The sequence below is a fragment of the Somniosus microcephalus genome, chromosome 6, assembly GCF_052327205.1.
Source record: "Somniosus microcephalus isolate GS21.2 chromosome 6, FLI_Smic_1.0, whole genome shotgun sequence".
NCBI classification, from domain to species: Eukaryota; Metazoa; Chordata; class Chondrichthyes; order Squaliformes; family Somniosidae; genus Somniosus; species Somniosus microcephalus.
The window spans coordinates 142,128,545-142,153,581 of record NC_140992.1 but is presented as its reverse complement, the minus strand read 5'-3'; the positions used below and the strand labels follow the sequence as shown (position 1 = coordinate 142,153,581).

At 48.8% G+C, this 25,037-nt stretch overlaps 1 protein-coding gene across 1 annotated transcript in view; it reads right to left on the bottom strand.

Annotated features, from left to right (window-relative positions):
* Positions 1–22,133, bottom strand: part of LOC147116110 (solute carrier organic anion transporter family member 2A1-like) — a 380,850-nt gene extending 358,717 nt beyond the window's left edge. The window contains exons 1-2 of the mRNA XM_085990861.1: positions 21,891–22,133; positions 19,761–19,898 (exon numbers count right to left, since the gene is read on the bottom strand). Coding sequence (XP_085846987.1) covers positions 19,761–19,898; positions 21,891–22,049 — 297 coding nt within the window. The 5' untranslated portion in view covers positions 22,050–22,133. The remainder of the gene's footprint in view (positions 1–19,760; positions 19,899–21,890) is intronic.
* Between the last annotated feature and the right edge of the window lie 2,904 nt (positions 22,134–25,037).

The following is a 25,037-nucleotide window of genomic DNA, read 5'->3' as shown; positions in this document are numbered from 1 at the left end:
ATCATGACTTAAACTTCCACAGGATCGTGTCCATTCTGAGTTATAATCCCACAGAATCGAGTATGCTCTGAGTTAAACTCCCACAGGACCGTGTCCGTCATGAATTAAACGCCCACAGGACCATATCCGTCCTGAGTTATAATCCCACAGGAACATGTCCAGCCTGATTTAAACTCCCACAAGACCGTGTCCGTCCTGAGTTATAATCTCACAGGACCGTGTCCGTCCGGAGATACAATCCCACATGATCATGTCCGTCCTGAGTTAAACTCCCACAGGAACGTGTCCGTCGTGAGATAAACTCCCACAGGACCCTGTCCGTCCTGAGTTATAATCCCACAGGACAATGTCCGTCCTGACTTAAACTCCCACCGGACCATGTCCGCTCTGAGTTAAACTCTCACAGGACCGTGTCTGTCCTCAGTTAAACTCCCACAAGGTTAAGACCATCCTGAGTTATAATCCCACAGAACCATGTCCGTCCTGAGTTATTATCCCACAGGACAATGTTCGTCCTGAGTTAAACTCCCACAGGACCATGTCCATCATGAGTTAAACTCCTACAGGATCGTGTCCGTCCTGAGTTAAACTGCCACATGACCGTGTCCTTCCTGAGTTAAACTCCCACAAGACCGTGTCCGTCCTCAGTTAAACTCCCACAAGACCGTGTCCGTCCTGAGTTAAACTCCCACAGGACCGTGTCCGTCCTGAGTTAAACTGCCACAGGACCATGTCCGGCCGCAGTTAAACTCCCGCCGGAACGTGTCCATCCTGATCTAAACTCCCACTGGACCGTGTCCATCCTGAGTTAAACTCCCACAGGACCGTGTCCGTCCTGAGTTATAATCGCACAGGACCGTGTCCGTGCTGAGATATAATCCCACAGGATCATGTCAGCCCAGAGTTAAACTCCCAGCGAACCGTGTCCGTCCTGAGTTATAATGCCACAGTAACGTGTCCGCCCTGAGTAAAACTCCCACAGAACCGTGTCTGTCCTGAGTTAAACTCCCACAGGACCGTGTCTGTCCTGAGTTAAAGTCCCACAAGATTGAGTCCATCCTGAGTTATAACCCCGCAGGACCAAGTCCGTCCTGAGTTATAATCCCACAGGACCTTATACGTGCTGAGTTATAATCCCGCAGGATCGTGTCTGCCCTGAGTTAAACTCCCACAGGATCATGTCCGTCCTGAGTTAAACTCCCACAGGACCGTTTCCGTCCTGAGTTATAATCCCACAGGACCGTGTCCGTCCTGAATTAAATTCCCACAGGACAGTGTCCGTCCTGAGTTATAATAACACAGGACCGATTCCGTCCTGAGTTAAACTCGCACAGGATCATGTCCATTCTGAATTATAATCCCACAGGACCGTGTCTGTCCTGTGTTAAACTCCCACAGGACCGTGTCCGTCCTGAATTAACCTCCCACAGGACCGTGTCCATCCTGAATTAAACTCCCACAGGACCGTGTCTGTCCTGAGTTAAACTCCCACAGAATCGTGTCCGTCCTGAGTTAAACTCCCACAGGACTGTGTCCGTCCTGAGTTATCCCACAGGACCATGTCCGTCCTGTCTTAAACTCCCACAGGATCGTGTCCGTCCTGAGTTATAATCCCACAGGACAATGTCCGTCTTGAGTTCAACTCCCACAGGACCGTGTCCGTCCTGAGTTAAACTCCCACAGGACCGTGTCCATGTTGAGTTAAACTCCCACAGGACCGTGTCCGTCCTGAGTTAACCCACAGGTCCATGTCCGTCCTGAGTTAAACTCCCACAGGATAGTGTCCGTCCTGAGTTAAACTTCCACAGGATCGTGTCCATCCTGAGTTATAGTGCCACAGGATCATGTCTGTCCTGAGATATAATCCCACAGGACCGTGTCCGTCCTGACTTATAGTGCCACAGGATCATGTCTGTCCTGAGTTATAATCCCACAGGAACGTGTCCGCCCTGAATTAAACTTCCACAGGACCGTGTCCGTCCTGAGTTAAACTCCCATAGGATCGTGTCCGTCCTGTGTTAAACTCCCACAGGACCATGTCCGTCCTGAGTTAGCTCCCACAGGACCGTGTCCATCCTGAGTTAAACACCCACAGGATCGTGTCCGCCCTGAGTTATAATCTCACAGGACCGTGTCCGTCATGAGTTAAACTCCCACAGAACCGTGTCCGTCCTGATTTATAATCCCACAGGAACGTGTCCGCCCTGAGTTAAACTCCCACAGGACCATGTCCGCCCTGAGTTAAATTCCCACAGGATCGTGTCCATCCTGAGTTAAACTCCCACAGGACCGTGTCCGCCCTGTGTTATAATCTCACAGGACCATGCCCGTCCTGAGTTAAACTCCCACAGGAACGTGTCCGTCCTGAGTTAAACTCCCACAGGACCGTGTCTGTTCTGAGTTAAACTCCCACAGAACCGTGTCCATCCTGAGTTATAATCCCACAGGACAATGTCCGTCCTGAGTTATAATCCCACAGGAACATGTCCGCCCTGAGTTAAACTCCAAAGGACCATGGCCGCCCTGAGTTAAACTCCCACAGAACCGTGTCCATCCTGAGTTATAATCCCACAGGACAATGTCCGTCCTGAGTTATAATCCCACAGGAACGTGTCCGCCCTGAGTTAAACTGCCACAGGATCGTGTCCGCCCTGAGTTAAACTGCCACAGGATCATGTCCGTCCTGTGTTAAACTCCCACAGGACCATGTCCGTCCTGAGTAAAACTCCCACAGGATCGTGTCCGCCTTGAATTATAATCTCACAAGACCATGTCCATCATGAGTTAAACTTCCACAGGATCGTGTCCATTCTGACATATAATCCCACAGAATCGTGTATGCTCTCAGTTAAATTCCCACAGGACCGTGTCCATCTTAAATTAAACTCCCACAGGACCAAATCCGTCCTGAGTTATAATCCCACAGGACCGTGTCCATCCTGAGTTAAACTCCCACAGGACTGTGTCCGTCCTGAGTTAAACTCCCACCGGACAATGTCTGTCCTGAGTTAAACTCCCACAGGACCGTGTCCGTCCTGACTTAAACTCCCACAGGATCGTGTCCGCTCTGAGTTAAACTCTCACAGGACCGCGTCCGCCCTGAGTTATAATCTCACAGGACCATGTCCATCATGACTTAAACTTCCACAGGATCGTGTCCATTCTGAGTTATAATCCCACAGAATCGAGTATGCTCTGAGTTAAACTCCCACAGGACCGTGTCCGTCATGAATTAAACTCCCACAGGACCATATCCGTCCTGAGTTATAATCCCACAGGAACATGTCCAGCCTGATTTAAACTCCCACAAGACCGTGTCCGTCCTGAGTTATAATCTCACAGGACCGTGTCCGTCCGGAGATACAATCCCACATGATCGTGTCCGTCCTGAGTTAAACTCCCACAGGAACGTGTCCGTCGTGAGATAAACTCCCACAGGACCCTGTCCGTCCTGAGTTATAATGCCACAGGACAATGTCCGTCCTGACTTAAACTCCCACCGGACCATGTCCGCTCTGAGTTAAACTCTCACAGGACCGTGTCTGTCCTCAGTTAAACTCCCACAAGGTTAAGACCATCCTGAGTTATAATCCCACAGAACCATGTCCGTCCTGAGTTATTATCCCACAGGACAATGTTCGTCCTGAGTTAAACTCCCACAGGACCATGTCCATCATGAGTTAAACTCCTACAGGATCGTGTCCGTCCTGAGTTAAACTGCCACATGACCGTGTCCTTCCTGAGTTAAACTCCCACAAGACCGTGTCCGTCCTCAGTTAAACTCCCACAAGACCGTGTCCGTCCTGAGTTAAACTCCCACAGGACCGTGTCCGTCCTGAGTTAAACTGCCACAGGACCATGTCCGGCCGCAGTTAAACTCCCGCCGGACCGTGTCCATACTGATCTAAACTCCCACTGGACCGTGTCCATCCTGAGTTAAACTCCCACAGGACCGTGTCCGTCCTGAGTTATAATCGCACAGGACCGTGTCCGTGCTGAGATATAATCCCACAGGATCATGTCAGCCCAGAGTTAAACTCCCAGCGAACCGTGTCCGTCCTGAGTTATAATGCCACAGTAACGTGTCCGCCCTGAGTAAAACTCCCACAGAACCGTGTCCGTCCTGAGATAAACTCCCACAGGACCGTGTCTGTCCTGAGTTAAAGTCCCACAAGATTGAGTCCATCCTGAGTTATAACCCCGCAGGACCAAGTCCGTCCTGAGTTATAATCCCACAGGACCTTATACGTGCTGAGTTATAATCCCGCAGGATCGTGTCTGCCCTGAGTTAAACTCCCACAGGATCATGTCCGTCCTGAGTTAAACTCCCACAGGACCGTTTCCGTCCTGAGTTATAATCCCACAGGACCGTGTCCGTCCTGAATTAAATTCCCACAGGACAGTGTCCGTCCTGAGTTATAATAACACAGGACCGATTCCGTCCTGAGTTAAACTCGCACAGGATCATGTCCATTCTGAATTATAATTCCACAGGACCGTGTCTGTCCTGTGTTAAACTCCCACAGGACCGTGTCCGTCCTGAATTAACCTCCCACAGGACCGTGTCCATCCTGAATTAAACTCCCACAGGACCGTGTCTGTCCTGAGTTAAACTCCCACAGAATCGTGTCCGTCCTGAGTTAAACTCCCACAGGACTGTGTCCGTCCTGACTTAAACTCCCACCGGACCATGTCCGCTCTGAGTTAAACTCTCACAGGACCGTGGCTGTCCTCAGTTAAACTCCCACAAGGTTAAGACCATCCTGAGTTATAATCCCACAGAACCATGTCCGTCCTGAGTTATTATCCCACAGGACAATGTTCGTCCTGAGTTAAACTCCCACAGGACCATGTCCATCATGAGTTAAACTCCTACAGGATCGTGTCCGTCCTGAGTTAAACTGCCACATGACCGTGTCCTTCCTGAGTTAAACTCCCACAAGACCGTGTCCGTCCTCAGTTAAACTCCCACAAGACCGTGTCCGTCCTGAGTTAAACTCCCACAGGACCGTGTCCGTCCTGAGTTAAACTGCCACAGGACCATGTCCGGCCGCAGTTAAACTCCCAGCGAACCGTGTCCGTCCTGAGTTATAATGCCACAGCAACGTGTCCGCCCTGAGTAAAACTCCCACAGAACCGTGTCCGTCCTGAGATAAACTCCCACAGGACCGTGTCTGTCCTGAGTTAAACTCCCACAGGACCGTGTCTGTCCTGAGTTAAAGTCCCACAAGATTGAGTCCATCCTGAGTTATAACCCCGCAGGACCAAGTCCGTCCTGAGTTATAATCCCACAGGACCTTATACGTGCTGAGTTATAATCCCGCAGGATCGTGTCTGCCCTGAGTTAAACTCCCACAGGATCATGTCCGTCCTGAGTTAAACTCCCACAGGACCGTTTCCGTCCTGAGTTATAATCCCACAGGACCGTGTCCGTCCTGAATTAAATTCCCACAGGACAGTGTCCGTCCTGAGTTATAATAACACAGGACCGATTCCGTCCTGAGTTAAACTCGCACAGGATCATGTCCATTCTGAATTATAATCCCACAGGACCGTGTCTGTCCTGTGTTAAACTCCCACAGGACCCTGTCCGTCCTGAATTAACCTCCCACAGGACCGTGTCCATCCTGAATTAAACTCCCACAGGACCGTGTCTGTCCTGAGTTAAACTCCCACAGAATCGTGTCCGTCCTGAGTTAAACTCCCACAGGACTGTGTCCGTCCTGAGTTATCCCACAGGACCATGTCCGTCCTGTCTTAAACTCCCACAGGATCGTGTCCGTCCTGAGTTATAATCCCACAGGACAATGTCCGTCTTGAGTTAAACTCCCACAGGACCGTGTCCGTCCTGAGTTAAACTCCCACAGGACCGTGTCCGTGTTGAGTTAAACTCCCACAGGACCGTGTCCGTCCTGAGTTAACCCACAGGTCCATGTCCGTCCTGAGTTAAACTCCCACAGGATAGTGTCCGTCCTGAGTTAAACTTCCACAGGATCGTGTCCATCCTGAGTTATAGTGCCACAGGATCATGTCTGTCCTGAGATATAATCCCACAGGACCGTGTCCGTCCTGACTTATAGTGCCACAGGATCATGTCTGTCCTGAGTTATAATCCCACAGGAACGTGTCCGCCCTGAATTAAACTTCCACAGGACCGTGTCCGTCCTGAGTTAAACTCCCATAGGATCGTGTCCGTCCTGTGTTAAACTCCCACAGGACCATGTCCGTCCTGAGTTAGCTCCCACAGGACCGTGTCCATCCTGAGTTAAACACCCACAGGATCGTGTCCGCCCTGAGTTATAATCTCACAGGACCGTGTCCGTCATGAGTTAAACTCCCACAGAACCGTGTCCGTCCTGATTTATAATCCCACAGGAACGTGTCCGCCCTGAGTTAAACTCCCACAGGACCATGTCCGCCCTGAGTTAAATTCCCACAGGATCGTGTCCATCCTGAGTTAAACTCCCACAGGACCGTGTCCGCCCTGTGTTATAATCTCACAGGACCATGCCCGTCCTGAGTTAAACTCCCACAGGACCGTGTCCGTCCTGAGTTAAATTCCCACAGGATCGTGTCCGTCCTGATTTAAACTCCCACAGGTCCGTGTCCGTCCTGAGTTATAATCCCACAGGACCGTGTCCATCCTGAATTATAATCCCACAGGATCATGTCCGTCCTGAGTTAAACTCCCACAGGACCGTGTCCGTCCTGAGTTATAATACCAGAGGATCATATCCGTCCTGAATTATAATCCCACAGGACCGTGTCCGTCCTGAGTTAAACTCCCACAGGACCGTGTCCATCCTGAGTTAAACTCCCACAAGACCATGTCTGTCCTGAGTTATCCCCCAGGACCATGTCCGTCCTGAGTTAAACTCCCACAGGACTGTGTCCGTCCTGAGTTATCCCCCAGGACCATGTCCGTCCTGAGTTAAACTCCCACAGGACTGTGTCCGTCCTGAGTTATAATCTCACAGGATCGTGTCCGTCATGAGTTAAACTCCCACAGGACTGTGTCCGTCCTGAGTTATCAACCAGGACCATGTCCGTCCTGAGTTAAACTCCCACAGGACTGTGTCCGTCCTAAGTTATAATCTCACAGGATCGTGTCCGTCATGAGTTAAACTCCCACAGGACCGTGTCCATCCTGAGTTAAACACCCACAGGATCGTGTCCGCCCTGAGTTATAATCTCACAGGACCGTGTCCGTCATGAGTTAAACACCCACAGAACCGTGTCCGTCCTGATTTATAATCCCATAGGAACAAGTCCGCCTTGAGTTAAACTCCCACAGGACCATGTCCACCCTGAGTTAAATTCCCACAGGATCGTGTCCATCCTGAGTTAAACTCCCACAGGGCCGTGTCCGCCCTGAGTTATAATCTCACAGGACCATGTCCATCATGAGTTAAACTCCCACAGAACCATGTCCGTCCTGAGTTAAACTCCCACAGGACCGTGTCCGTCCTGAGTTAAATTCCCACAGGATCGTGTCCGTCCTGAATTAAACTCCCACAGGTCCGTGTCCGTCCTGAGTTATAATCCCACAGGACCGTGTCCATCCTGAATTATAATCCCACAGGATCATGTCCGTCCTGAGTTAAACTCCCACAGGACCGTGTCCGTCCTGAATTATAATACCAGAGGATCATGTCCGTCCTGAATTATAATCCCACAGGACCGTGTCCGTCCTGAGTTAAACTCCCACAGGACCGTGTCCATCCTGAGTTAAACTCCCACAAGACCATGTCTGTCCTGAGTTAAACACCGACAGGATCATGTCCGTCCTGAGTTATAATCCGACAGGACCGTGTCCGTCCTGAGTTACAACCCCACAGGACCGTGTCCATCCTGAGTTAAACACCCACAGGATCGTGTCCGCCCTGAGTTATAATCTCACAGGACCGTGTCCGTCATGAGTTAAACTCCCACAGAACCGTGTCCGTCCTGATTTATAATCCCACAGGAACGTGTCCGCCCTGAGTTAAACTCCCACAGGACCATGTCCGCCCTGAGTTAAATTCCCACAGGATCGTGTCCATCCTGAGTTAAACTCCCACAGGACCGTGTCCGCCCTGTGTTATAATCTCACAGGACCATGCCCGTCCTGAGTTAAACTCCCACAGGACCGTGTCCGTCCTGAGTTAAATTCCCACAGGATCGTGTCCGTCCTGATTTAAACTCCCACAGGTCCGTGTCCGTCCTGAGTTATAATCCCACAGGACCGTGTCCATCCTGAATTATAATCCCACAGGATCATGTCCGTCCTGAGTTAAACTCCCACAGGACCGTGTCCGTCCTGAGTTATAATACCAGAGGATCATATCCGTCCTGAATTATAATCCCACAGGACCGTGTCCGTCCTGAGTTAAACTCCCACAGGACCGTGTCCATCCTGAGTTAAACTCCCACAAGACCATGTCTGTCCTGAGTTATCCCCCAGGACCATGTCCGTCCTGAGTTAAACTCCCACAGGACTGTGTCCGTCCTGAGTTATCCCCCAGGACCATGTCCGTCCTGAGTTAAACTCCCACAGGACTGTGTCCGTCCTGAGTTATAATCTCACAGGATCGTGTCCGTCATGAGTTAAACTCCCACAGGACTGTGTCCGTCCTGAGTTATCAACCAGGACCATGTCCGTCCTGAGTTAAACTCCCACAGGACTGTGTCCGTCCTAAGTTATAATCTCACAGGATCGTGTCCGTCATGAGTTAAACTCCCACAGGACCGTGTCCATCCTGAGTTAAACACCCACAGGATCGTGTCCGCCCTGAGTTATAATCTCACAGGACCGTGTCCGTCATGAGTTAAACACCCACAGAACCGTGTCCGTCCTGATTTATAATCCCATAGGAACAAGTCCGCCTTGAGTTAAACTCCCACAGGACCATGTCCACCCTGAGTTAAATTCCCACAGGATCGTGTCCATCCTGAGTTAAACTCCCACAGGGCCGTGTCCGCCCTGAGTTATAATCTCACAGGACCATGTCCATCATGAGTTAAACTCCCACAGAACCATGTCCGTCCTGAGTTAAACTCCCACAGGACCGTGTCCGTCCTGAGTTAAATTCCCACAGGATCGTGTCCGTCCTGAATTAAACTCCCACAGGTCCGTGTCCGTCCTGAGTTATAATCCCACAGGACCGTGTCCATCCTGAATTATAATCCCACAGGATCATGTCCGTCCTGAGTTAAACTCCCACAGGACCGTGTCCGTCCTGAATTATAATACCAGAGGATCATGTCCGTCCTGAATTATAATCCCACAGGACCGTGTCCGTCCTGAGTTAAACTCCCACAGGACCGTGTCCATCCTGAGTTAAACTCCCACAAGACCATGTCTGTCCTGAGTTAAACACCGACAGGATCATGTCCGTCCTGAGTTATAATCCGACAGGACCGTGTCCGTCCTGAGTTACAACCCTACAGGACCGTGTCCGTCCTGAGTTAAACTCCCACAGGACTGTGTCCGTCCTGAGGTATAATCCCACAGGACCGTGTCCGTCCTGAATTAACCTCCCACAGGACCATGTCCACCCTGAGTTAAACTCCCACAGGACCGTGTCCGTCCTGAGTTAAACTCCCACAGGATCATGTCTGTCCTGAATTAAACTCACACAGGATCATGTCCGTCCTGAGTTATAATCTCACAGGACTGTAGTGTATGTGCTTTAAGTCAGAACTACTTTTTACAGCTCCTGTATACTGTAGTACCGGCAGTAACCACACCGGTATATAAGCTGTGCGCATGCCTCTGTACTCCAGTCTAGAGATTGCCCTCCTCCAGTAAAGACCTGTTATTTGTTTATGTACAGCATCCGTGTAATTATTTATCCACTGGACCACGGATCTAACAGTGGCGACGAGTGTTGATGCGAATCTACCTGCAACATAAAACAAAAAAAAAGTCGAGTCCAGGAACACGGGCATCGACCGCGAGCAACCACCCAGCAGTCAGGCAGAGATCCAACTTCACTGGGGAGGCTGTGGAGAGCCGGGCTTGGTTCCCCAGCCACAACGAGCAGTAAGAGACCGACGAAAGGTCCAGAGCAGACCCTTCCCGAGCAGCGGCGGCTGGAGCCGACCGACGGCAGAGAGAGAGAGCCGGGCAGCGTCGACGGGGTAAGAAAAAGGGTGAAGAGAGCAGGGCGCAGCCGGGGGTTGATCATCGAGCGGTGTCGAGGAAAAATACTGCAAAACCGGAGAGAAAGAGGGTAAGAAACAGCCGGGTTCTAGACTGAGCGGCGTTGACAAATATCAAGAGAAGAACGCGCAGAGCACAGCCAGGGATCACGGGCTGATCAGGGTCCGCGGGGCGAAGCAAGTGGAGACGCCATTGAGCCGCGGAGAAGCAGGGAGAGCGCGGGAGATGCCATTGAGCCGCGGAGAAGCAGGGAGAGCGCGGGAGGCGCCATTGAGCCGCGGAGAAGGAAGAGCGCGGGAGATGCCATTTTGCAAAGCCGCAGCGGAGAAGACGGGCGAGCGCGGGAAGGAAGGAAAGCGCGGGAGACGCCATTTTGTGCCAGCGGAGAAGAAGCGAGAGCGCGGGAGGCGCCATTGGTGATAGTTAATGCACAACCAAGGATGCCGAAGAGTGGCAGTATCTCTACGTTCGACAATGAAGTCGAAGATTGGGCGACATATGTGGAACGTATTGAGGCGTACAGCAGGGCGAATGAAGTGCCAGTTGCTAATAAAGCACTGGTTCTGTTAAATTCCATGGGTGCAAAAACTTATGGGTTACTGCAAAATCTAATAACCCCAGAGAAGCCGGTAAACAAGAATTTTGAAAGCATAGTAGAAATCCTACAGGACCACTTAAACCCCACACCGCTGCTGATAGCAGAACGATTTAAGTTTCATAAAAGGAACTAACACAAAGACGAAAGCAATGCTGAGTACCTAGCGGAACTGCGCAAGCTATCGAAATACTGCCAGTTTGGAGCAGGACTAGCAGACACGTTAAGGGACAAGTTTGTGTGTGGGCTACAAAGTGAAGGAACCCAGAAACAGCTTCTAGCAGAAAAGGACCTTACGCTGGACAAAGCTTTCAGTATGGCAGTATCACACGAAGCAGCCGCAAGGGGCGCTGCAGAGATACAACGGAGACCGCAAGAATATGGCACCAACGAAATGACCTATGGAACAGGGAAGTGCTATCGCTGCAGCAGAACAACACATGACCAGAAAGATTGTTGGTTCAAGGACCAAGTGTGCAGACATTGTGGGAAAGCAGGACACATAGCAAGAGTCTGCAGGTCTGGGAAGAAAACCAACAGTAAGAAATCTCCACAGGAGAAGTACAAAAAGGTACACTAGGTGATGGACAGTGGTTCAGACGAACAGAAAAGTGACACAGACTCCGGAAGCAAGGAGCTGGGTTGTCTGAAACTACATAATGTAACCGAAATGGAGGATCACCAGACTATCTGGGTTACACTCAAGATAGACGGAGTCCAAGTGGAAATGGAATTGGACACAGGGTCAGCTCTAACAGTCATAAATCAAAGAGACTACAAGCGGCTATTATCACACATACCCTTGAAAGCTACAGAGATTGTCTTGAAGACGTATACGGGCAAAAAGTCTACCCCAAAGGAAAAATAAGGGTGAAAGTGACATATAAAGGTCAGGAAATACCTAAAATGGATATATATGTATTGCCAAATGGAGGACCACCACTGCTAGGACATGAATGGATCCGGAAGATACATTTAGATTGGCATTCCATACAGGCACTGAAGGTGGAGGCCAAAAAGGATGATGACGTCACACCTGGACGACTGTCAAAAATGCTAACTGACGCAAAAGCAGTGTTCCAGGAGAGACTAGGAACACTAAAAGGGATAACAGCAACAATTAAAATAGAGGATAATGCAAGCCCAAAGTTTCTGAAGGCCAGACCAGTGCCTTATGCGATCAGACCAGCGGTTGAAGCAGAGCTGGAAAGGTTGGAACGTTCAGGAGTACTGTCCAAAGTGGACTGGAGCGAGTGGGCTACACCCATCGTTCCTGTAATGAAGAGGTAATTGAGTAATACGCCTGGGGAACCAAAGAAGGTTAGGTTGATTTGGCGATGATAAATTGACCCTTAGTGTTAGGGGATTAAATACGTGGGGTTACGGGGATAGGGTGGGATATGTGTCGGTGCAGGCTCGATGGGCCGAAATGGCCTCTATCTGCACTGTAGGTTCTGTGATTCTGTGAAGACCGTGTCCGTCCTCCGTTATAATCCCACAGGATCGTGTCCGTCCTGAGTTATAATCCCACAAGACCGTGTCCGCCCTGAGATATAATCCCACAGGATCGTGTCCGTACTGATTTAAACTCCCACAGGATCGTGCCCGTCCTGAGTTAAAATCCGACAGGATCGTGTCCGTCCTCATTTAAACTCCCACAGGATCGTGCCCCTCCTGAGTTATAATCTCACAGGATCATGTCCGTCCTGAGTTATAATCCCACAAGACCGTGTCCACCCTGAGTTATAATCCCACAGAACCATGTCCGTCCTGAGTTATAATCCCACAGGACCATATCGCCCTGAGTTATAATCCCACAGAACCATGTCCATCCTGAGTTATAATCCTACAGGATCGTGTCCGTACTGATTTAAACTCCCACAGGTCCGTGTCCGACCTGAGTTAAACCTACACAGGACCATGTCCGTCCTGAGTTAAACTCCTACAGGACCATGTCCGTCCTGTTATATAATCCCACAGGATCGTGTCCATCCTCGTTTAAACTCCCACAGGGCCGTGTCCGACCTGAGTTAAACCTCCACAGGACCATGTCCGTCCTGTGTTAAACTCCCACAGGACCATGTCCGTCCTGAGTTAAACTCCCACAGGACCATGTCCGTCCTGTTTTATAATCCCACAGGATCATGTCCGTCCTCATTTAAACTCCCACAGGTTCGTGTCCATCCTGAGTTATAATCCCACAGGATCGTGTCCGTCCTGAGTTATAATCCCACAAGACCGTGTCCACCCCGAGTTATAATCCCACACGACCATATCCGCCCTGAGTTATAATCCCACAGAACCATGTCCGTCCTGAGTTATAATCCCACAGGATCGTGTCCGTACTGATTTAAACTCACACAGGACTGTGTCCGTCCTGAGTTAAACCCCCACAGGAGCGTGTCCGTCCTGAGTTATAATCCCAAAGGTTCGTGTCCGTCCTGAGTTAAACTCCCACAGGACCGTGTCTGTCCTGAGTTATAATCCCACAGGACCGTGTCCGCCCTGAGTTAAACTCCCACAGGATTGTGTCCGTCCTGAGTTATAATCCCACAGGACCACCTCCGCCCTGATTTAAACTCCCACAGGATGATATTTGCCCTGAGTTATAATCCCACAGGACTGTGTCTGTCCTGCTTTATAATCCCACAGGACCGTGTCTGTCTTGAGTTAAGCCTCCACAGGACCCTGTCCGTCCTGAACTATAATCCCACAGGACCGTTTCCGTCCTGAGTTAGACTCCCACAGGAGCGTGTCCGTCCTGAGTTAAACTCCCACAGGACCGCCTCCGCCCTGATTTGAACTCCCACAGGATGATATCCGTCCTGAGTTAAGCCTCCACAGGTCCGTGTCCGTCCTGAGTTATAATCCAACTGGAACAGTTCCATCCTGAGTTAAACCCCCACAGGACCATGTCCGTCCTGAGTTAAACTCCCACAGAACCGTGACCGTCCTGAGTTATAATCCCACAGGACTATGTCCGTCCTGAGTTATAAACCCACAGGATCGTGTCCGTCCTGAGTTATAATCCCACAGGATCGTGTCCGTCCTGAGTTAAACTCCCACAGGACCGCCTCTGCCCTGATTTAAACTCCCACAGGATGATATCCGCCCTGAGTTATAATCCCACAGGACCGTGGCTATCCTGCGTTATAATCCCACAGGACTGTGGCTTTCCTGCGTTATAATCCCACAGGACTGTGTCTTTCCTGAGTTAAGCTCCCACAGAACCGTGTCCACCCTGAGTTAAACTCCCACAGGATCATGTCCGCCCTGCGTTAATCTCCCACAGGACCGTGTCAGTCCTGAGTTATAATCCCACAGGATCATTTCCATCCTGAGTTAAACCCCCACAGGACCATGTTCGTCCTGAGTTAAACTCCCACAGGACCGTGTCCATCCTGAGTTATAATCCCACAGGATCATGTCCGTCCTGAGTTATAATCCCACAAGACAGTGTCCGCCCTGTGTTATAATCTCACAGGACCATGTCTGTCCTATGTTATAATCCCACAGGTTCGTGTCCATCCTGAGTTAATCTCCCACAGGATCGTGTCCATCCTGAGTTATAATCCCACAGGATCGTGTCCGTCCTGAGTTATAATCCCACAAGACAGTGTCCGTCCTGAGTTATAATCCCACAGGATCGTGTCCGTCCTGAGTTAAACTCCCACAGGACCGTCTCCGCCCTGATTTAAACTCCCACAGGATGATATCCGCCCTGAGTTATAATCCCACAGGACTGTGTCTGTCCTGAGTTATAATCCCACAGGACCGTGTCTGTCTTGAGTTAAGCTCCCACAGGACCGTGTCCATCCTGAGTTAAACTCCCACAGGGCCCTGTCCATCATGAGTTAAACTCCCACAGGACCGTGTCCATCCTGAGTTAAACTCATACAGGATCGTGTCCGCACTGAGTTAAGCTCCCACAGGACCGTGTGCGGCCTGGGTTAAACTCCCACAGGACCATGTCCGCCCTGAGTTAAACTCCCACAGGACCGTGTCCGTCCTGCGTTATAATCCCACAGGGTCATGTCGATCCTGAGTTAAACTCCCACAGGACCGTGTCCATCCTGAGTTAAACTCCCACAGGACCGTGTCCGCCCTGAGTTAAACTCTCACAGGATCGTGTCCATCCTGAGTTATAATCCTACAGGATCATGTCCGTACTGATTTAAACTCACACAGGACTGTGTCCGTCCTGAGTTAAACCCCCACAGGAGCGTGTCCGTCCTGAGTTATAATCCCAAAGGTTCGTGTCCGTCCTGAGTTAAACTCCCACAGGACCGTGTCTGTCCTGAGTTATAATCCCACAGGACCGTGTCCGCCCTGAGTTAAACTCCCACAGGATTGTGTCCGTCCTGAGTTATAATCCCACAGGACCACCTCCGCCCTGATTTAAACTCCCACAGGATGATATTTGCCCTGAGTTATAATCCCACAGGACTGTGTCTGTCCTGCTTTATAATCCCACAGGACCGTGTCTGTCTTGAGTTAAGCCTCCACAGGACCCTGTCCGTCCTGAACTATAATCCCACAGGACCGTTTCCGTCCTGAGTTAGACTCCCACAGGAGCGTGTCCGTCCTGAGTTAAACTCCCACAGGAGCGCCTCCGCCCTGATTTGAACTCCCACAGGATGATATCCGTCCTGAGTTAAGCCTCCACAGGACCGTGTCCGTCCTGAGTTATAATCCAACTGGAACAGTTCCATCCTGAGTTAAACCCCCACAGGACCATGTCCGTCCTGAGTTAAACTCCCACAGAACCGTGACCGTCCTGAGTTATAATCCCACAGGACTATGTCCGTCCTGAGTTATAAACCCACAGGATCGTGTCCGTCCTGAGTTATAATCCCACAGGATCGTGTCCGTCCTGAGTTAAACTCCCATAGGACCGCCTCTGCCCTGATTTAAACTCCCACAGGATGATATCCGCCCTGAGTTATAATCCCACAGGACCGTGGCTAACCTGCGATATAATCCCACAGGACTGTGGCTTTCCTGCGTTATAATCCCACAGGACTGTGTCTGTCCTGAGTTAAGCTCCCACAGAACCGTGTCCACCCTGAGTTAAACTCCCACAGGATCATGTCCGCCCTGCGTTAATCTCCCACAGGACCGTGTCCGTCCTGAGTTATAATCCCACAGGATCATTTCCATCCTGAGTTAAACCCCCACAGGACCATGTTCGTCCTGAGTTAAACTCCCACAGGACCGTGTCCATCCTGAGTTATAATCCCACAGGATCATGTCCGTCCTGAGTTATAATCCCACAAGACAGTGTCCGCCCTGTGTTATAATCTCACAGGACCATGTCTGTCCTGTGTTATAATCCCACAGGTTCGTGTCCATCCTGAGTTAATCTCCCACAGGATCGTGTCCATCCTGAGTTATAATCCCACAGGATCGTGTCCGTCCTGAGTTATAATCCCACAAGACAGTGTCCGTCCTGAGTTATAATCCCACAGGATCGTGTCCGTCCTGAGTTAAACTCCCACAGGACCGTCTCCGCCCTGATTTAAACTCCCACAGGATGATATCCGCCCTGAGTTATAATCCCACAGGACTGTGTCTGTCCTGAGTTATAATCCCACAGGACCGTGTCTGTCTTGAGTTAAGCTCCCACAGGACCGTGTCCATCCTGAGTTAAACTCCCACAGGACCCTGTCCATCCTGAGTTAAACTCCCACAGGACCGTGTCCATCCTGAGTTAAACTCATACAGGATCGTGTCCGCACTGAGTTAAGCTCCCACAGGACCGTGTCCGTCCTGAGTTAAACTCCCACAGGACCATGTCCGCCCTGAGTTAAACTCCCACAGGACCGTGTCCATCCTGCGTTATAATCCCACAGGGTCATGTCAATCCTGAGTTAAACTCCCACAGGACCGTGTCCATCCTGAGTTAAACTCCCACAGGACCGTGTCCGCCCTGAGTTAAACTCTCACAGGATCGTGTCCATCCTGAGTTATAATCCTACAGGATCGTGTCCGTACTGATTTAAACTCACACAGGACTGTGTCCGTCCTGAGTTAAACCCCCACAGGAGCGTGTCCGTCCTGAGTTATGATCCCAAAGGTTCGTGTCCGTCCTGAGTTAAACTCCCACAGGACCGTGTCTGTCCTGAGTTATAATCCCACAGGACCGTGTCCGCCCTGAGTTAAACTCCCACAGGATTGTGTCCGTCCTGAGTTATAATCCCACAGGACCACCTCCGCCCTGATTTAAACTCCCACAGGATGATATTTGCCCTGAGTTATAATCCCACAGGACTGTGTCTGTCCTGCTTTATAATCCCACAGGACCGTGTCTGTCTTGAGTTAAGCCTCCACAGGACCCTGTCCGTCCTGAACTATAATCCCACAGGACCGTTTCCGTCCTGAGTTAGACTCCCACAGGAGCGTGTCCGTCCTGAGTTAAACTCCCACAGGACCGCCTCCGCCCTGATTTGAACTCCCACAGGATGATATCCGTCCTGAGTTAAGCCTCCACAGGACCGTGTCCGTCCTGAGTTATAATCCAACTGGAACAGTTCCATCCTGAGTTAAACCCCCACAGGACCATGTCCGTCCTGAGTTAAACTCCCACAGAACCGTGACCGTCCTGAGTTATAATCCCACAGGACTATGTCCGTCCTGAGTTATAAACCCACAGGATCGTGTCCGTCCTGAGTTATAATCCCACAGGATCGTGTCCGTCCTGAGTTAAACTCCCACAGGACCGCCTCTGCCCTGATTTAAACTCCCACAGGATGATATCCGCCCTGAGTTATAATCCCACAGGACCGTGGCTATCCTGCGTTATAATCCCACAGGACTGTGGCTTTCCTGCGTTATAATCCCACAGGACTGTGTCTGTCCTGAGTTAAGCTCCTACAGAACCGTGTCCACCCTGAGTTAAACTCCCACAGGATCATGTCCGCCCTGCGTTAATCTCCCACAGGACCGTGTCCGTCCTGAGTTATAATCCCACAGGATCATTTCCATCCTGAGTTAAACCCCCACAGGACCATGTTCGTCCTGAGTTAAACTCCCACAGGACCGTGTCCATCCTGAGTTATAATCCCACAGGATCATGTCCGTCCTGAGTTATAATCCCACAAGACAGTGTCCGCCCTGTGTTATAATCTCACAGGACCATGTCTGTCCTGTGTTATAATCCCACAGGTTCGTGTCCATCCTGAGTTAATCTCCCACAGGATCGTGTCCATCCTGAGTTATAATCCCACAGGATCGTGTCCGTCCTGAGTTATAATCCCACAAGTCAGTGTCCGTCCTGAGTTATAATCCCACAGGATCGTGTCCGTCCTGAGTTAAACTCCCACAGGACTGTCTCCGCCCTGATTTAAACTCCCACAGGATGATATCCGCCCTGAGTTATAATCCCACAGGACTGTGTCTGTCCTGAGTTATAATCCCACAGGACCGTGTCTGTCTTGAGTTAAGCTCCCACAGGACCGTGTCCATCCTGAGTTAAACTCCCACAGGACCCTGTCCATCCTGAGTTAAACTCCCACAGGACCGTGTCCATCCTGAGTTAAACTCATACAGGATCGTGTCCGCACTCAGTTAAGCTCCCACAGGACCGTGTCCGTCCTGAGTTAAACTCCCACAGGACCATGTCCGCCCTGAGTTAAACTCCCACAGGACCGTGTCCATCCTGCGTTATAATCCCACAGGGTCATGTCAATCCTGAGTTCAACTCCCACAGGACCGTGTCCATCCTGAGTTAAACTCCCACAGGACCGTGTCCGCCCTGAGTTAAACTCTCACAGGATCGTGTCCATCCTGAGTTATAATCCTACAGGATCGTGTCCGTTCTGAGTTATAATCCCACAAGACCGTGTCCGCCCTGAGTTATAATCCCACAGGACCATGTCCGCCCTGAGTTATAATCCCACAGAACCATGTCCGTCCTGAGTCATAATCCCACAGGATTGTGTCCGTACTTATTTAAACTCCCACAGGACAGTGTCCGTCCTGAGTTAAACTCTCACAGGATCGTGTCCATCCCTCCCACAGGACTGTGTCCGTCCTGAGTTAAAATCCCACAGGACAGTGTCCGTCCTGAGATAAACTCCCACAGGACCGTTTCCAACCTGAGTTATAATCCCTCAGGATTTCAGATCATAACCTCGGCCCCTATTTCATTTTTACTTATATTTTTCCACTCCTTTCCTCCCCCCCCCTTTCCTTTTGTTTCTCTCTCACACCTGGCAGCTATCTTTTTCCCCTGCCAGTACACTTTACACCTAATCCCAGCCTATTACCATCTCGTCTAGCTTCTAATCTCTTTTACTTCTTTTGGTTCTTTTATTCTTTTGTCCGATCGCAGCCCTGCCTTCGATCTAGTTCCTTTTCTCTCCAGTTTTGAAGAAGGGTCAAACCCGAAACGTCAACTCAAATTTCTCTCCACGGATGTTGCCTGACCTGCTGAGTTTTTCCAGCATTTTCTGTTGTTATTTCCCACAGGACTGTGTCCGTCCTGAGTTAAATTCCCACAGAACCATGTCCGTCCTGTGTTATTATCTCACAGGATCATGTCCGACCTGATTTAAACACCCACAGGTTCGTGTCCATCCTGAGTTATAATCTCACAGGACCATGTCCGCCCTGAATTATAATCGCACAGAACCATATCCGTCCTGAGTTAAACTCCCACAGGTCCGTGTCCGTCCTGAGTTATAATCCCACAGGATCGTGTCTGTCCTGAGTTAAACTCCCACAGGTCCTTGTCTGTCCTGAGTTATAATCCCACAGGACCCTGGGTTAAACTCCCAGAGGACCATGTCCGTCCTGAGTTAAACCCCCACCAGGACCGTGTCCACCCTGAGTTAAACTCCCACAGGACCGTGTCCGTCCTGAATTAAACTCCCACAGGACCGTGTCCGTCCTGAGTTACAATCCCACAAGTTCGTGTCCATCCTGAGTTAAACTCCCACAGGACCTTGTCCGTCCTGAATTAAACTCGCACAGCACCGACTCCGCCCTGAGTTAAACTGTGGCTCCCTTCTGTCTGTGTACCTCATGCAAGCTGGACATGAACCCAGATGAGAAGCTGCTGAGCCCAAATCGTTTCTCGATGGTGGTGATGCTGCTTTTGAAGTAGGCACTGTACAGGAGCTGGGCACACTGTAGCATTCCATGGCACAGGACAAAGAGCTGCGAAGGAAGAAGGAACAGAGGTGGTCAGGGAATTCTGTCACACGCACAGTATTAGTTGCAGTTCAGCAGCGATTTCCCAACTTTCAAAACATGTTTATATCTCGAGGATTAAATGTTGCTAAAAACGAGTCCAGGTGCAACTCAAGTGCCCGGAAGAGGTTTTGCTGGATGAATATTAGTTAATAGGACTGTTGCCAATTGACAAACTGTGCTGGAGTCAAATCCCTCAAACCCCTTATGTAAATCAGAAAACTTCCCTTTGTAAATAGTTCTCTTTTTTGCACACCACAAATAACAGCAAAACAAGGAGGCTCCAAATGTTCGACCTCAGAGCGGAGGCACTATCTGTGCTGCTATCAGCGCTAGTTCACATTTAACACCAATAGGTAGAGTCTCTGCTTTGGACGCAATCGGCGATCCCGGCATAAATTTCACTCAGAATTGCGCTAGTTTTGAGAAGTGTTTTTTTCCCCTCATTTTCTGCTCAAACTCATTTGCATACCACACGACGCAATGTCCGCCATGAAACATCGCCATCGAGCAGCGTAACAGAATGTAATTTAAAAAAAACTTTTTATAAAATATTGCTTGATATAGTTAAGCGTGGTAACCTGGTGCAGTTTGATTAATACAGCTGAAAATGGGATTATCACCAAGAATAAGCATTTTAATCAGTGTCTAGTCCACCACCGGTGAGTTACCAGAGTTTAAATAACTGAAAATGACTTTAAAAAACTACACAGAACAATTTACTAGTTATATTGGAGCACAGTAGTCAGTTTCTTAGTAAATTAAAATCAACATTTTATTTAAAAGCTCTTAAAAGGTGCCTAGTGGTGTCCTTGCACCTGAAAGAACCAGCTTAATTTTCCGAGCCTCCTCAAAGGGCCACTAATGGGGGCAATTAGCGGAAACTCCCAATGCTGATTAATTCGATCTGTGGTCGTGGCCAGTCTTGTGGGCGGGGCCAGCTTCCAGTGCAATGTTTTTAACCTAGTGCAAAAGATCACGGAAACTGGGTTTGTGCCGAAAATAACTTGCGCTTGAAATTCCGCAATCGTTTGCGCCGGTTTGGCCGACTTTGAGCGAATTGCTCTGAGAAACCAGCACAACATAGCGGAAACTCCAATGTCAGCTCACAATCATTTGTGCACACTATTTATAATCATTTGTTCACTCTGTTTACAATCATTTGTTCACACTGCTCACAATCATTTGTGCACTGCTCAAAATCATTTGTTCACACTATTTACAATCATTTGTTCACAATCATTTGTTCACACTGCTCACAATCATTTGTGCACACTGTTCACAATCATTTGTCCACACTGCTCAATCATTTGTTCACACTGTTTACAATCATTTGTTCACACTGCTCACAATCATTTGTGCACTGCTCAAAATCATTTGTTCACACTATTTACAATCATTTGTGCACACTGTTTACAATCATTTGTGCACACTATTTACAATCATTTGTGCACACTGTTTACAATCATTTGTTCACACTGTTCACAATCATTTGTTCACACTATGTACAATCATTTTTGCACACTGTTCACAATCATTTGTTCACACTGCTCACAATCATTTGTTCACACTGTTTACAATCATTTGTGCACACTATTTACAATCATTTGTGCACACTGCTCACAATCATTTGTGCACACTATTTACAATCATTTGTGCACACTGTTTACAATCATTTGTGCACACTATTTACAATGATTTGTGCACACTATATACAATCATTTGTGCACACTGCTCACAATCATTTGTGCACACGATTTACAATTATTTGTGCACACTGTTTACAATCATTTGTGCACACTGTTTACAATCATTTGTTCACACTTTTATATATAAAAGTAGATCTGCTGAGATATGTTACATTTATAAACATGATGATGTCGCACTGAGTGCGTGTGGACATTTGGGAACACACGGTGAAAGAAGGAAACCATTTAATGACCGCACTCAGCCCCTCACCTTGATGTTATTGAAGATCGATTTGCGATAGTTGAACCTCGGGCTCACTCTGTCACTCTCCTCCAGCTTCACTCCCATCTCACCGGGCAGACCCAGAGCAAGGTCCTGCCCGCCCCGCAGACAGCAGCAAAACTTGCGAAGTTGCTTCAAACTTTGCATCTTGTCGGCCTGGGAGTGGGAGAGTGAGCTGGGCGCTGGGCACCGTGCTGGCTGCACCTCTGCGCTTTGGCTGTGCTTGGTCGCGGTGCGGGGGTTTATATCTGTCCCAGCCCGTGATGAAATATCGCGCGTCACAGCCGCTGCTCGAAAAGGAATTTAGAAACCTCAAGCAGAAAACAGCACTTGTTCGGGGAGGGTTCGGCGCACCCTGCTCGCTGGCACTGGGGCCAGAGCTGCTGATGGACCTTCACCTGGACATCCCAGCACATCCCAACAGCCCCGCTCCGAGTCCCCAGCACACTATGGGCGGGGTGGGGGGGTGGCAGCATCCCACAGAAACATGGCACAGAATCCCCCCAAATTGCCGAGCTGGGACCACCAAACTCCGGCTGGGATCCTGTGAACGTGTTCCCCTGGGAGCTGGTACCTCCGGCTGGAGCACCAACCAAAAGGAGCAGGTCGGGCAGGGAGTGCCCTGTGCCATAATGGGAAGGGTCTTTATATTTACAGTGACACCAGAGTCTGGAACTGAACAGAGTCTGCAGAAAGTTATTCAGAGATTGAGGGGAATTTTAACCTGGAGCTGCGGTACCCCACTAGTTGCAGCCTGCCAACCCAAAAGTGACCTGTTTATTCCTACTCTCTGTTTTCTGTCCGTTAACCAAGCCTCAATCCATGCTAATATATTACCCCAAATCCCATGTGGCACCTTATCGAATGCCTTCTGAAAATCCAAATACACCACATCCACTGGTTCCCCCTTATCTACCCTGCTAGTTACATCCTCAAAAAAACCTAATACTGTAGATTTGTCAAACACAATTTCCCTTTCATAAATCTGTGTTGACTCTGTCCAATCCTATTATGATTTTCTAAGTGCCCTGTTACTACGTCCCTAATAATAGATTCTAGCATTTTCCCTACTACTGATGCCATACTAACTGGTCTATTGTTCCTGTTTTCTCTCTCTCTCCTTTCTTAAATAGTGGGGTTACATTTGCTACCTTCCAATCCGTGGGAACCATTCTAGAATCTAAGGAATTCTGGAAGATCAAAACCAATGCATCCACTTTCTCTGAGCCACCTCTTTTAAAACCCTAGGATGTAAGCCATCAGGTCCAGGGGATTTATCGTCTTTCAGTCCCATTAATTTCTCCAGTACTATTTCTTTACTAATACTAATTTCTTTAAGTTCCCCATTCTCACTAGACCCTTGGTTTTCCATTATTTCCAGAATGTTTTTTGTGTTTTCTTCCATGAAGACAGATACAAAGTACTTGTTTAATGTATCTGCCATTTCCTTATTCCCCATTATAATTTCTCCTGTCTCTGCCTGTAAGAGACCTACATTTACTTTTGTGACTCTTCATTTTTACATACCTATAGAAGCTTTTACAACCTGTTTTTATGTCTCTTGTTAGTTTAGTCACATATTCTCTTTTCTCTCTCTCTTCATCAATTTCTTGGTCACCCTTTGCTGAATTCTAAAATCCTCCCAATCCTCAGGCTTACTACTGTTTTTGGCAACATTATAATAAGCCTCTTCCTTTTCTAATACTATCTTTAATTTCTTTTGTTAGCCACGGTTGAACCACTTTTTTCATGGGGTTTTTATTCCTTAAGGGAATGCATATTCATTGCGAATTATAAATTATTTCTTTAAAGGTTTGCCATTGCTTATGTACCATCATATCTTTTAATCTAATTTCTCAATCTACCTACGTAGTTTGCTTTGTTCAGATTTTAAACCCAAGTTTCGGACTTAACTAAATCACTCTCAAACTCAACATAAAATTCTATCATATTGTGATCACTCTTCCCCAGAGGCTCCTTTACTACAAGGTTAATAATTAAACTGTCTTATTGCACAATACTAGATCTAAAATAGCCTGTACCCTAGTTGGTTCCTCGACATCCTGATCAAGAAAACTATCTTGAATGTATCCTGGAATATTTAGATCCCAAACTTGGTGACTCTACAACCACACCTCCATAACGGCTATTAAATAAAATGCATTTATTTTTTTGTGCTATTAATTCATCTATTTTGTTGTGAATGCTTCACGCATTCAGATATAGCTTTAACTATTCTTTCTATTTTTCCCTGATGTCACCTTAGTCACTGATGCCCTATTACCTTTGTTACTCTGTCCCTTCCTGACGCACTCTGCTTATTTTTACCCAAATCGCTACTCTGCTCCAGCCTTGACATTTCTCTTACTGCTTTTCAATTTACCCTTTCCTGAATCCACCCACCCCCTTTCATTATTTTAAAGCCCTATCTATAACCTAGTTATTTGATTCATTAGGACACTGGTCCCGGGCCGGTTTAAGTGGCGACTGTCCCAAGGGAACAGCTTCCTCTTTTCCTACTGGTGCCAGTGCCCCATGAAGTGTAACCCCTGCCTCACACACCACTCTTTGAACCATGCTTTTAACCTTCTAATTTGTTTGTCCCTATGACAATGTGCACGCGGCTCAGGTATCAATCCAGGAATTATTACCTGTGAGGTTCTGCATTTTAATTTGGACCCTAGCTCCTCAAACTCTCTCAGCAGAACCTCATCCCTAGTTCTACCTATGCTGTTGGTTCCTACATAAGGAGATATTAGGCCAGAAGACCAAAAGCTTGGTTAAAGCGGTTAGTTTGAAGGTGTGTCTTAAAAGAGGAAAATAGGTAGAGAGGTGGAGAGGTTTAGGGAGGGAATTCCAGTGCTTAGGACCTTGGCATCTGAAGCTGTTGGACTGCTTTCTTGTTCTTTTTCATCTCGTTACTTTAAACACCAGGGTACACACACACTCAGTTGTAGGAATGCAGGATCAGGTCTTTATGGAAATCTCATACAATGCCACAACCAGTATGGGCTGTGTGGGACATACTTCACAATTCCGGTATGAGCTCACAAGCATTTTCATACATCTCAAAACCAGTGTGAAGCTCAGGCCTTTCCTTACTACACCACACCAGTATGACAGTGAGCTGCAGAG